The sequence below is a fragment of the Rutilus rutilus genome, assembly GCF_951802725.1.
Source record: "Rutilus rutilus genome assembly, chromosome: 16".
Classification (NCBI taxonomy): domain Eukaryota; kingdom Metazoa; phylum Chordata; class Actinopteri; order Cypriniformes; family Leuciscidae; genus Rutilus; species Rutilus rutilus.
This window is the reverse complement of record NC_140224.1, coordinates 3,287,965-3,300,568: the sequence shown is the minus strand read 5'-3', so window position 1 is coordinate 3,300,568 and position 12,604 is coordinate 3,287,965. Positions and strand designations below refer to the sequence as shown.

The window sequence follows — 12,604 nt, the reverse complement described above, 5'->3', positions numbered from 1 at the left end:
TAATGTGCTCTACGTTTACAGTTAAACAAACACTGACTATCACACAATCATCAATAACAACAAAATGTTTCCAGCTTGCTTACATTTATTTCACATTTCATCCAGAAGTCTGAGAACATACTGAAAATATGCAAATGAGAATAAAACACGGGGAACTGAAAATACTTAAGATTTAATTTGTTAACATCGACGGACAATACTTCTACAAAAATGTATAAATATTCATTTCAACATTTACTACAACATTTTTAAAATCAAAAAGTTGTATCTGTTAACGTTAATGCACTTTAAACTAACATATAAAAAAAAAAATGTTCATGGTTTAACGTCAATAAATGCTTTAAAAATATATATTTCTCGATATTAGTTCATGTCGGCTTACTAATAAATGAGACCTTATTGTAAATGATTACCGAAACCTTTTCGTTTTATGATTTAGAACATTTTCAAACAAATTTATGAAATATAATATAAATATAAGAGTCAGTAACAATTCTAAGTAACCAATTTAAAAAAAGTTTTTACATTTTGACCATGTTATTACTTGCAAAAGGTGCATTAAAGCAAACCGGGAACATTTCAAATACCAAGACATCCTGAAATTCATGTTAATTGTAATACCGAAAATATATTTTATAATGAGAAAAATGTAATTAGAAAAGAATAAAATATATTTATGTAAAAAAAAAAAATTCCTCCGTAGTCTCAGACTTCTGGAGCCCATCGCACGTCTGTACCGGTGCAGTAAAACTACAGACGGGTTTCATATGTAAAAGTGTGTTAATTCGAAAACATTTGCAAATTATAGCAAATGTTTGACTAACTTCAATTTAACAAAATGCATGGACCACTTTGGAAATGTTTAGACATGGTGAAAAACAGTTTCATAAAGGACACAGCTCAAAGATTCCCGTGTGTCGTCATGATCGCCATTGGAAGAGAATCTTTTAAGTTAAAAAATATATAAATATTCCACAGATGTCACCAAAATCCATTCACATTAAGTCTTTGGCACCAAGAACTACTTTGAACTCGGCACAAGGATCTCACACTGTATAACAAACACATTCAAAATAAAGAGACGGCCTAAAGGTCGGCAGTCGTTGATTTCTAAAGGTCAGGGGTGATGCAGAGCCCCTTCATCAAGAGTCTGAGATATGAGCGGATCTGATCATGTGACGCGTCATATGACCACAGTGTTGTTCCTGTATGCAGGACAGTCCCACGTCAGGCCGTCCTCATGAGGAAGATGAGCGGAGGGCAACAGAACTCGCGTTAGCCAGTCACTGGAAGACAATAAAAAACTGATTATAAAATAGTCACTGTGAAATAGTTGGTTTGCCTTTACCTAAATTGGAAGAAAAAAAAAAAAAAAAAAATATGGTAAACATCTCACCTCCGCTTCTCAACACCAAAAAACCTTCTCCAGTTGTTCAGCATTCCATGGTGATATGGATTACGGAAAATCTGTGAACAGACAGTCGAGTTCATCTTCAAAAATTACAATAATACATTTTTATAGAACTTCATCTCTGAAAACCCCCAAAAAAGAAAATATCCAAAAAGAAAAATAATAATAATAATAAAAATGTTGTTATTATAGATTTTTGCAATTGCATTTTGTGCTGTTAGTTTTATATAACTTAATCTTGTAAAAGCAAAAATTAAAAGCAAAAAATGAATTATCAAAAAAAGTTTAATAATAATAATATTTACAACATTAATAATAACAATAACATTGTTACTAATTATAAAATAACTGTTTCCAAATTTATTATTATTATTAGTAGTAACAATGTTGTTATTAAATAATAATATTATCAGATTTTTGCGAAAAATGAAAACCAAAAAATAAATTTACAAAAAAAAACAACGATATTAATAATAATAACATTGTCACTAATAATAAAATAACCAGTTCCAGATATATTTTTTAAATATATATTTTTCCAAATATATTATTATTATATATGAAGAGTTCAGATGCAAAAGCCTCTAAATGCCATTTGAAATTTTCTTATAGAATGATTATTTTTATCAAGCTTGTATATTTAAGTTCAGTAATTTCACTTAAATGATAATTAATAGGTAATTTTCATTGCCATTTAAGTGAAATTACTGAATTTAAATATACGAGCTTGATAAAAATAATCATTCTATAAGAAAATTTCAGATGGCATTTAGAGGCTTTTGCATCTGAACTCTTCATATATTGTAATCATATATAACTATACAGTACAGGTCAAAAGTTTAGACACATTACTATTTTTAATGTTTTTGAAAGAAGTTTCTTCTGCTCATCAAGCCTGCGTTTATTTGATCCAAAATACAGAAAAAAAAATGTAATATTGTGATATATTATTACAATTTAAAATAATTGGTTTTCAATTTATTATACTTTAAATGATCATTTATTTCTGTGAATTTTCAGGATCATTACTCCAGTCTATCACATGATCCTTTACAAATCATTCTAATATAATGATTCGTTATCAAAGTTGGAAACAGTTCTGCTGCTTAATATTTGTTCATAACCTGTGATACTTTTTTAGGATACACTGATGAATAAAAAGGAAAAAAAAAAAGAAGCAAATTAAAAAAAAAAAATAGAAATCTTTTGTAACAACAATATACTCTACTGGTCAGTACATTTTTTTTTTTTTTTTAAATAAATCAGTACTTTTATCCAGCAAGGATGTGTTAAATTGATCAAAAGTGATAGTAAAGAAGATTTATATTATTAGAAAATATTTTTTTATTTTGAATAAATGCAGTTCTTTTGAACCTTTTATTCATCAAATATATTAGGCAGCAGAACTGCTTCCAACACTCATAATCAATCAGAATATTAGAGTGATTTCTGAAGGATCATGTGACACTGAAGACTGGAGTAATGATGCTGACAATTCAGCTTTGCATCACAGGAATAAATTATTTTTGAAAGTATATTCAAATAGAAAACTATTATTTTAAGTTGTAATAATATTTCACAATATTACTGTTTTTTTTTCTGTATTTTTGATCAAATAAACGCAGCCTTGATAAGCATTAGAGACTTCTTTCAAAAATATAAAAAAACAATGTTTCCAAACTTTTTACCTATACTGTATAACTGTGTGTGTATATGTTACAATATTAGTAACAATGTTGTTATTATTATTCATGGATTTTGTAAACTGTTTAGCAGGAATGACATGCTTCAGGGGCCGGTTGCATAAACCTCTAAGACTAGTCTTACAAGTTACACATCAATTTATTTTCTTTAAGACGGTTCATAGCTTTTTTAAATCAAGTCAAGTCTATTTGTATAGCGCTTTTCACAATACAGATTGTATCAAAGCAGCTTCACAGTATTAAATTAAAATAATACAACAAGGTTTGTTTCTAGTGGAATTTATTGATTGATAAAATCAAATTAAATATCCCCAGAATATCCCCAACTGAGCAAGCCAAAGGCAACAGTGGCAAGGAACCGAAAAACTCCATCAAGTGACCCAATGGAGGAAAAAAAAACCTTGGGAGAACCCAGGCTCAGTCGGGGGCCAGTATGTAAATCACTTACATAAAAACGTAGATAAGCCTACTTTGATACTGAAAACTAAGACTGACTGCCCCTGACTAACTGCTAGTAGGTCATACTAGAACTTAAGGCACTGTCTCAACATTATGGCTATGTTTATGCAACCGGCCGCAGTTTTTGCCTTGGCTGGTGCAAACGTATGTTTGCGACTGTGTTCAGCAGGAATGACATGCGCTGCACACTCTCGTCTCGGCTGGTGTAAGTGTGTGCTTGTGTTGTCGTCTCTCACTTTGCCCCTCAGTTTGAGGCGTGTTCTCTCTCTGTGGTTGATGTGTCTCTCCACACTGGTCTCTGCTCTGGTGATCAGCACCGCGTGCCACAGCGTGAGGCTTCCCAGAGCCACAGACACCGAACTGGTGGAGGGAAGAACACACGCTAGAGACGTCAGGCGTTCAAGATTAACATGTGAAGACACTCCCGGTAATGAGCAGTCTTACCTCGTCAACACCCACAGATAAACCAGGCTCTTATGAAGCATTCTCTCCTCACGGGTGAAGGCAGGTGGAGGCGTCTGATAGGAGCTCTTCAAACACAAACATCATCATAACTTGCCTACACTACTGATCAACTTTAGGGTCGGTATGATTTTTTAAAAATGTTTTTGAAAGAAGTCTCTTCTGCTCACCAAGGCTGCATTTTTTTAAATAAAAAATGCAGTAATATTTTGAAATATTATTACCAACTATGTTGAAATGTAATTTATTCCTGTGATCAAAGTTGAATTTTCAGCATCATTATCTTTAGTGTCACATGATCCTTCAGAAATCATTCTAATATGATGATTTGATGCTTAAGAAGCATTTCTGATATTTATCAGTGTTGAAAAGAGTTCATATTTTTGTGGAAACCGTGATATTTTTGGGGGGATTCTTTGATGTATAGAAAGCGTTTATTTAAAATAGAATCTTTTGTAACATTATAAATGTTTTTACTGTCATTTGATTAATTGAATGCATCCTTGATGATTTTTTTCCCCTTGAAATGAGTTACAAATTCTTGCTGACCCCACAGTTTTGAATGGTAGTCAAAGTAACAACATTTCTGAGGACTAAAACCATCAACTACATCATTTCCAATAATTCCACAAATCACATCTCACTAATATTCTGCACTGCTACATATAATAAGCTGAAGTCTTTCAGAGCTCTTAGTTGATTTACTGTCTGTGGCTGCAAGTTCCCTGGGCAGAAAGTTAACTGACACGAACTAATCTTAAAGATGACCTTGTGCTTTTTTTTACATGTTCATCTTTCTTTAGTGTGTAATGTTCCTGTTTGAGCGTGAAAAAGTCCCTTCTCTATATCAGTGTCAGTGTTTCTGAACTCCCTGAAACGCCTCCATTGTAGTCTCGAGTTTCTTCCGGGAACGAACACGTCACAATATTCCTCATTTAAATAATTCATATGCATAATAAAGGGGCGGGGCCTGTACACTAGGTCCGCCTACATCACGCGGGACCTTTCAACGTGACGACGTAGTGCGTGGCGCATCGCAGATTGAAGTCACTGTGGAGAAAAATCCTGATGTTTTTCTCAAAAACCTTAATTTCTTTTAGACTGAAGAAAGAAAGACATGAGCATCTTGGATGATGTGGGGATGAGTCAATTATCAGGAAATTTGAATTCTGAAGTGAATTAATCCTTTAACAGGTTTCAAGGCTGCGCTTACTAATGATTAATAGTAGCCTGTGAGGTGAAAGCACTAAAACATTTAGTAGGTAATTTTATGACAGTAGTGTCATGCTAACACAAATAGTATTTAAGTCTTGAGACTATACTCTGAAACAAGTCAACAATGTTTTGCATAGTAAAAGCCCTAATGTAAACATGACTTTTACGTGAATGGAAAAAATATTTTCTGTGGAAATCAACAACAGGCTGAACTTGAATTTAACTTGAAACATTCCTTACAAAATGTCAGCTTTTGCCCTCTAGGAGTTTTACCCAGAGTGCACCTGCAGTCTCTGTGCAGTTTCTACCTGCTGTGGGAATGGTAAATTGATTAGCCCTGCCCCCATGACAGCCTCCCCTTTAGATTAGCCCCACCCCCATGACGCCTCAGTTTTAGATTAGCCCCGCCCTCAGGACGCTGCCCCTTTAGACTAGCCCAGCCTCACTTTTAGATTAGCCCCGCCCCAGGACACCTCCCCTTTAGACTAGCCCCGCCTCACTTTTAGATTAGCCCCGCCCTCAGGATACCTCCCCTTTAGACTAGCCCCGCCTCACCTTTAGATTAGCCTCGCCCCCAGGACCGCCTCCCCTTGTGTGTGAATTTCCATATACCTGCCCGACTATAAAAACAATACAAGCGCAAGCTTACCATTAAACAATCTCCCATTATGATCATTTAAAGTTTTATTTTTGAGATAAATGATTACTTTTATTCAGCAAGGATGCATTAAATTGATCAAAAGTGACCGTAAATACATCTATCTATAGGTTACAAAAGATTATATTTCAAATAAATACTGTTATTTTCATCAAATAATATCACGGTTTCCACAAAAATAGGAGAAGCACAACTGTTTTCAACATTGATAACAACCAGAAATGTTTCTTGAGCATCAAATCATCCTATTAGAGTGATTTCTGAAGGATCATGTGACACTGAAGACTGGAGTAATGATGTTGAAAATTCAGCTTTGATCACAGGAATAAATTACATTTTAACATATATTCACATAGAAAACATTTACATTTTAATAATATTTCACAATATTACAGTATTTCTGATCAAATAAATGCAGCCTTGGTGAGCAGAAGAGACTTCTTTCAAAACCCATATCCACAGAGTAAACTCTCTGAAGGCATTTGGATGTTGTAAGTTTGCCTGAGTAAAAGTAAAACCCCAGAAGGACCTCACCTCGATGGCGTTATAGGCGTCCAGGAACATTTCTTTGGCACTGATGCTGCAGTAGATGCAGCCCATGGTCATGAACAGGCAGAAGCTGAAGAAGTAGCGGTGGTTGAAGTGACCCACGCAGTTATTCAGCCAGGCTGGAAGAGTGCTCAGTTAAGACGGAAACCACAGCAGGACATCGTCACATAATAATGAAAGAACATTTACTTTTCTTCACGTATCGTATGGTCATTTACTGGCTGCTTCACAAGGATACGACAGTGGTGGTCCATTTTCAAAATACATCTGTGATGGAGAAAACAAAACATAACGCATTATTTTATTTAAAAATTAGACTGCAGCAATTGATTATTTGATTAATCTTTAAATTAAATATTTTATTCCATTAATCAAAAAAATTCTAATGTAATTCTTGCAATTACACATTTAAGTCCAGAGTAATATTAATAAACAACATGTACTTTCTATATGGTTAGAAGGAATATGGTTTGGTTTAGGGTTAGTTGAATATACTTATGCATAATTTACTGGCATTACTTCAGTTAGTACAAGTGTAGAAGGACACGCATCAGATTCACTTCTACTGCCTTCAGTCGGCTAACTCGTCTCACCTGTTGCAGATGCTGCAGTGATGAGTTCGGGCTGGTTTGGGAACTATACATTTTTTGCAGATAGTAACAGTTGGTATATCACTCTTTTCCTAAAACAAAAGACACAAGCATGCAACAAACACTTAATGAAATGTTAAATATTCAAAATAAAAAGTACACAATAAATGAAAACGCAGCGTTTCACGGGAAAGAAAGTTATTGTGCCGTAATTTGCTCGTTTTGAATTTTCTGATTGGTGGAATTTCTTGCAGGTTTTTCACCGAGGAATTTCACTTAAACATGATTATTTTAAAACAAATTGAAAGAATGCAGACTGAAAGCAAATATCATCTATTAAAGGGATATTTCACCGCTGGTCATTTATGTAGTAGAAATGTGAAATTATTGTAGAAGTTGGTGCCTTCTAGACTGAGAAAAGCCAGAAAATGTATTTCTGGCTCATGTGGATGAAAGACAACAACTCCCAGAATGCACTTGCTTCGCTGCCCTACGAGGACACTCCCAAGCCACGCCTACCGGTTACAGAGGGCAGTATCGGGAGAAATGATACAACTAGGCTACTAGTCGAGTCGAAACTGAAAAGATGGCGTTTTATGGTGAGATCCCCCTATGGGCGGGTTGAAGACATGCAGAACGAGCTCCTCCTACTGGCTGGAGTCTCTCGCCTCTGGACACAAAAGCCTCCGATGAGCTAAATGACGATTTTTGCGTCATCTGAGTTTTTTTCCAGACACACAATACAGAAATCTCTGGTCTCAGGGGGACATGAGGGAGGGAAGCACGGTCATTCGAAAATACTACCGGGATTCTACTGATGCAAAGCTTAATGCTAATCGGTGAAGTATCCCTTTAAAGACCTCATTGCTCTGTTGTTAACGGTTTAGAAGTTATTGTTAAAAATCAGAACTACTTTTACTTCCAGAACCCAATTGTTGGACTCTATTGCTTACTTAAAATGTGAAATTGGGATATGAAAAAAAATCTTCAGGCACCTGTGGTGGGAAACCCGGACACGTGGTGATGGCTTTATAGTAATGGTAGACCAGCATGAGGAGGTTCCAGTGGCCGTAACAGAGGTGCCAGAGGATCCAGTGAACGGGGTACGTGCTGAAGATGATGGGCAGAACACACAGATAGACGATGATCACGATGGAGCTGGTCAAGGCGATCACCAGAGACACAAACACCTTCACGGGGGAGACAGAGATGAGGGATTAGATAGAAATGGTTAATCATGTGAGCTGTTAAGAGTTTAAACATGCATTAACTAACAAGTTCCCACAAGAGCTGCACGATCCTGGATAAACTGAGAATCACGGTTTAAAATATAGATTATGATTCTAGATGGACAGCTAAACAAAATAATGAGTAATTTACTAGAGGTTCTGAAAAAATGTTAAAGTCCCCCTGGCCTGTAGTTACTAATTTTATCACTTAAAACTCATCTTTGATCACCAGAATGACTTATTTAAATGTTTTTTTCTTAGAATTTTTCTTTTCCATGTCTTAAAATATCTTGAATGTAACTCGACACCCTTGCCTCATTTAGTATGCGTGGTTCTATGAATATGCAAATGAGCCCCGCCTCCACTCACTCGCTCAGCTCAGAGATCCACTCGTTGACGATCACATGTTGATCTGATTGGTTATAAGGTAGTTTGTGACGTCAGAAACACCAGCGATTTCAAAGCGTGTTTTTGGTTCACTGCAGTTTTAATGAGAAAATACTCTGACGTACAACCCAGACGCGCTGCGCTGTTACACTACGTGAACTCACTCGGAAGAACATGAATAGTTGAATAAAGTCATTATTTTGGGGGTTTTTTGCGCACAAAAAGTATTCTCGTCACTTGATAAACTTAAGGTTGAGCCACTGTAGTCACTTGGACTATTTTAACGATGTCTTTAATATTTTTTCTGGGATGGCAGATCTCGATTACAGAGAAGCCTATGGAGGAGTGAGACAGCTCTCAGATTTCATCAAAAATATCTTAATTTGTGTTCTGAAGATGAACGAAAGTCTTACGGGGTTGGAACGACATGAGGGAGAGTAATTACTGACAGAATCTTCATTTTTGGGTGAACTAACTCTTTAAGAAAATAGATTTTGTTCTGCCTACCACTCCAAACCAGCGGGTCATATTGTCCACCAGCCAGTAGATGGGCTCAAAGACACAGTCAAGCACCGTGTCTGAATTGGTCAGGACGTTGTAGTACAGGGACTTCATCAGCACCGTCCCATAGTTCCACAGGTCTCGTACTCGGTTCGGCCGCTTTCTGCGTCCTCGTCGAAGGCAGAGCCGGAACCAGCGCAGGAAGAGACGCATAACCCTGGAGAGGTACCACCTCCAGCTACGCATCCCTCCTACAACACACACACACACACACAACAGAGGCTCAGTGTTTCTCTTCTGCGTAGCGCACACAAACACAGGTTACAAGCTCCCTGACCTCCACACCTGAAAACAGCAATACCAGCTTCTTTTGAGCTTTATACTCTTCATTAAACACACAAAATCAATCAATAATACAGCCTATGGAACCAAAGACTTTGTAGAAAGATTAAAAATTATAAATCTATTAATTATCTTTTTATAATAGCAAAATTAGGCAATATCTTTTTTATTATTATTCTTATTAAAAATATGAGAATAAGGTTCCTATCCAAAAGAAAAAAAATACGTAAAATGAATCAATAATTTTGAAAACCAAATAAACACACACACTGTATATAGAAGATATTCGAGTAACTAAGTTAAAAAAGTAACAAATTAATTTCAAAATGTAAAAAACAAACAAACACACAAACATTGGATAGTCCAAGAAAATAAATATATAAGTAAATATAATCATAAATACATTTCATTTTAAAAATTATAATAAAATAACACACACATATATACATATACAAACATACATATATATATATATAGAACATTCCAAGATATTCTGGAAAAATAAATGAATAAATAAAAATAAAAAAGCAAGTAAATAACTAAATAAATACATTTTTTAAATCAAATAAAACACACACACACACACACACGCATATATAGAACATATTCCAATTACCAAGATATTCAATAAGCAAATAAATAATAAATAAATTGTGCAAAAAAAGTACAAAATCTTTAGGCACACAGAATGTAATTAAAATCCTTACCAACTCTTATCGTTTCTGCTTTTCTAAGCAAATAAATGCATTAAAATAGGACTCACTAAAAACTGTCCTTAGCTTGTCTGTACCAAGAGAGAAACTGTCCCATCTCCAACAGATCTACTCCAGAACTGCAACCATAGACACACACACACACACAGAAAAGCATTAGTTTGATTACATAGAACGTAGCGAGATCAAAATACCTGGTCAAGGGGTGTATAACTATTGCGCAGGATTATCAACTAATGTCCGAGGCAGAAAAAAACACACTAAATATTTGATCGAGTCCTTGGCACTTCACCTTATGTAACAACAACAACCAACTTAAGAAAAGTTTCAAGTCACAAGACCACTGTAACCCAGCACTGGACGCACTTCCTCAGGAGGACAATAAGTGTGCATCTGATACGGCCAGTGGCTGATGAAAGTGAGGATTAGTTACTAGATGGAGGCGGTATTTTTATCCCAGTCCCATGGGGTTCCTCTCAAACCGGCCGCCCGGACCCACTGCGTTTTGCCAAATGTCGCAGGTGGAAGGTGAGCTTGTGGTGGAGACAATTACACGCCGTGACGTGATGATGACGTCATCCTGAAGTCACATGGTGTCAGTAGCTCGTTACCAAGTTAAAACGCTTTTAGTGAAACACGATGCTTGAATGTAAACTCTCAGGTCAGTACACAGATTTTAATGTTTTGATGGACAAAAAGGGTCATCTTAGATATAAAATAACACAAATGGAAGTATATGCAGAGACCAAAGATATTAAATAAAACAGATTTAAATATATATAATCATTAATAAATAAAACTAAAATAAACTAATTTGGGTAACACTTTATTTTAGTGTCCCTGTTACACATCTACGTAGTAATAACAGTAAATTATGCATAAGCAACAACTAACCCTATAAATCAAACCATGTTATTAATTAATATTACTGAGTACTTATTTAATTACACTGTAACAAGGACACCTTAAAAAAAAAACTAGTTAAACTTTATTTTACAGTGTCCTTGTTACTCATAGTTTGTATAATAGTTAGTATAAATTATGCATAATTACATGCAACTAACCTTAAATCTAATCCTAACTCTATAGTAAGTGCATGTAGTCAATTACTATCACTCAGCACTTACAGACATACAGTCACGAGTTTATAATTACACTATAAAATAAAGTGTTACCAAATAAAGTGTAACCCTTTATTTTAAGGTGTCATTGTTACAGTGTAATTAGACATTTAAGTGCTGAGTGATAGTAATTAACTACATGTACTTACTATAGGGATAGGATTAGATTTAAGGTTAGTTGCATGTAATTATGCATAATTTATACTAACTATTATACAAACTACACGTAACATGAGCAACAACGACACTGTAAAATAAAGTGTTACCAAATTAAGTGAGGATTAGGGTTTGGTTAGTGTAACCCAAATTTGCTTACAAAAACTAGCATTTAAACATTACATATTCATCATTTACTCTCTGCTACCATTCATTTATTCTGTGAAACTCAGATGTTATCAGTCACCGTTCACTTTCATTTCAAAAGATGCAATGGAAATGGATGGTGACTGCCGAGGCCATCAGTCCTTTACAAAATGCATCAGATTTCCTTTTTAAGAGTTTGCAACAACAGGAAAGCGAGCTAAAAAAAAGACAAAGACATGCATCCAGTCCACTGGACAGTAAGCGCATGTGTGTGCATGGGAAGCCCCTTTTCCTCCAAAAGTAAGGAGCTTTGCACTGTGATTGGAAAGGCTTAACCTCTGTCACTTCTTACAGCAGAGCACGCTCACATATCCCGTTAGCACGTTACCCATGCACTTTAGTTCAGGACATTTCAAGAAATTCAGGACTAAAGTAACCAGCATAGACACTGAAGAGACACAAGCAAAGCTCAGTACTGTGCGCGTTCGCCATCTGTCCCACACTTGACCTGGTTCCACTGCCGTGGTTATGATTGACACACTGGAACACTGAGACCGGATACATGACCTCAGGTGTACACTTTCACTTCTGATCAAAGGATAAACTTTCCATTACAACAGCAGAACAAAGACAACCCAGGTCAAATAATGGACGAACAGACTAGTACAGAAGCGTGTGAGGGCTGGTGTGTTTCTACGGTCACTACACTATTCACATGTGAACGTCACGTGAAGATGCTCATAATGCACCGGCAGGTAAACGAGAAATATTTAAAAGATAGGCTACGTACCACCACCAAATCTGGTTCCGTAAAGGTTTCCCACCGAATTGCTCATACGAGGATTCAGCTCATGTTCGCAACTGAACGAAACACGTTAAGGATGATCACACATTCAAAATAATACACATCTCATCTCAGCAAATTCTGCAGCATGAACTGAGTACCAATTCAACTTCCGGT

General features: G+C 35.7%; 1 protein-coding gene across 2 annotated transcripts; it reads right to left on the bottom strand.

The window, feature by feature from the left end:
• Nucleotides 1–70: 70 nt before the first annotated feature.
• zdhhc16b (zDHHC palmitoyltransferase 16b) lies at nt 71–12,604 on the bottom strand. Of its 2 annotated transcripts, XM_084434767.1 has the most exons (11): nt 12,434–12,604; nt 10,270–10,338; nt 9,171–9,415; nt 8,043–8,237; nt 7,051–7,139; nt 6,696–6,724; nt 6,443–6,576; nt 4,018–4,103; nt 3,810–3,933; nt 1,397–1,467; nt 71–1,286 (listed from the first exon to the last, which is right to left on the bottom strand). In XM_084434767.1, the coding sequence occupies exons 3-11, from the start codon at nt 9,408–9,410 to the stop codon at nt 1,184–1,186; spliced, it is 1,071 nt and encodes a 356-aa protein (XP_084290893.1). In that variant the 5' UTR covers nt 9,411–9,415; nt 10,270–10,338; nt 12,434–12,604; the 3' UTR covers nt 71–1,183. The 2 variants fall into 2 exon arrangements, with proteins under 2 accessions (XP_084290893.1, XP_084290892.1); XM_084434766.1 differs by lacking the exon at nt 10,270–10,338 and having other exon boundaries at nt 158–1,286; nt 12,434–12,597.

Excerpts from the sequence above, each read along its gene's own strand:
- zdhhc16b (XM_084434766.1), bottom strand. The coding sequence starts at position 12,479 with ATGAGCAATTCGGTGGGAAACCTTTACGGAACCAGATTTGGTGGTG. Across the intron at positions 7,140-8,042 it reads GTCCGGGTTTCCCACCACAG|GAAAAGAGTGATATACCAAC; the intron begins GTGCCTGAAGAT and ends CTTTTGTTTTAG. Across the intron at positions 1,287-1,396 it reads TTTGGTGTTGAGAAGCGGAG|TGACTGGCTAACGCGAGTTC; the intron begins GTGAGATGTTTA and ends ATTGTCTTCCAG.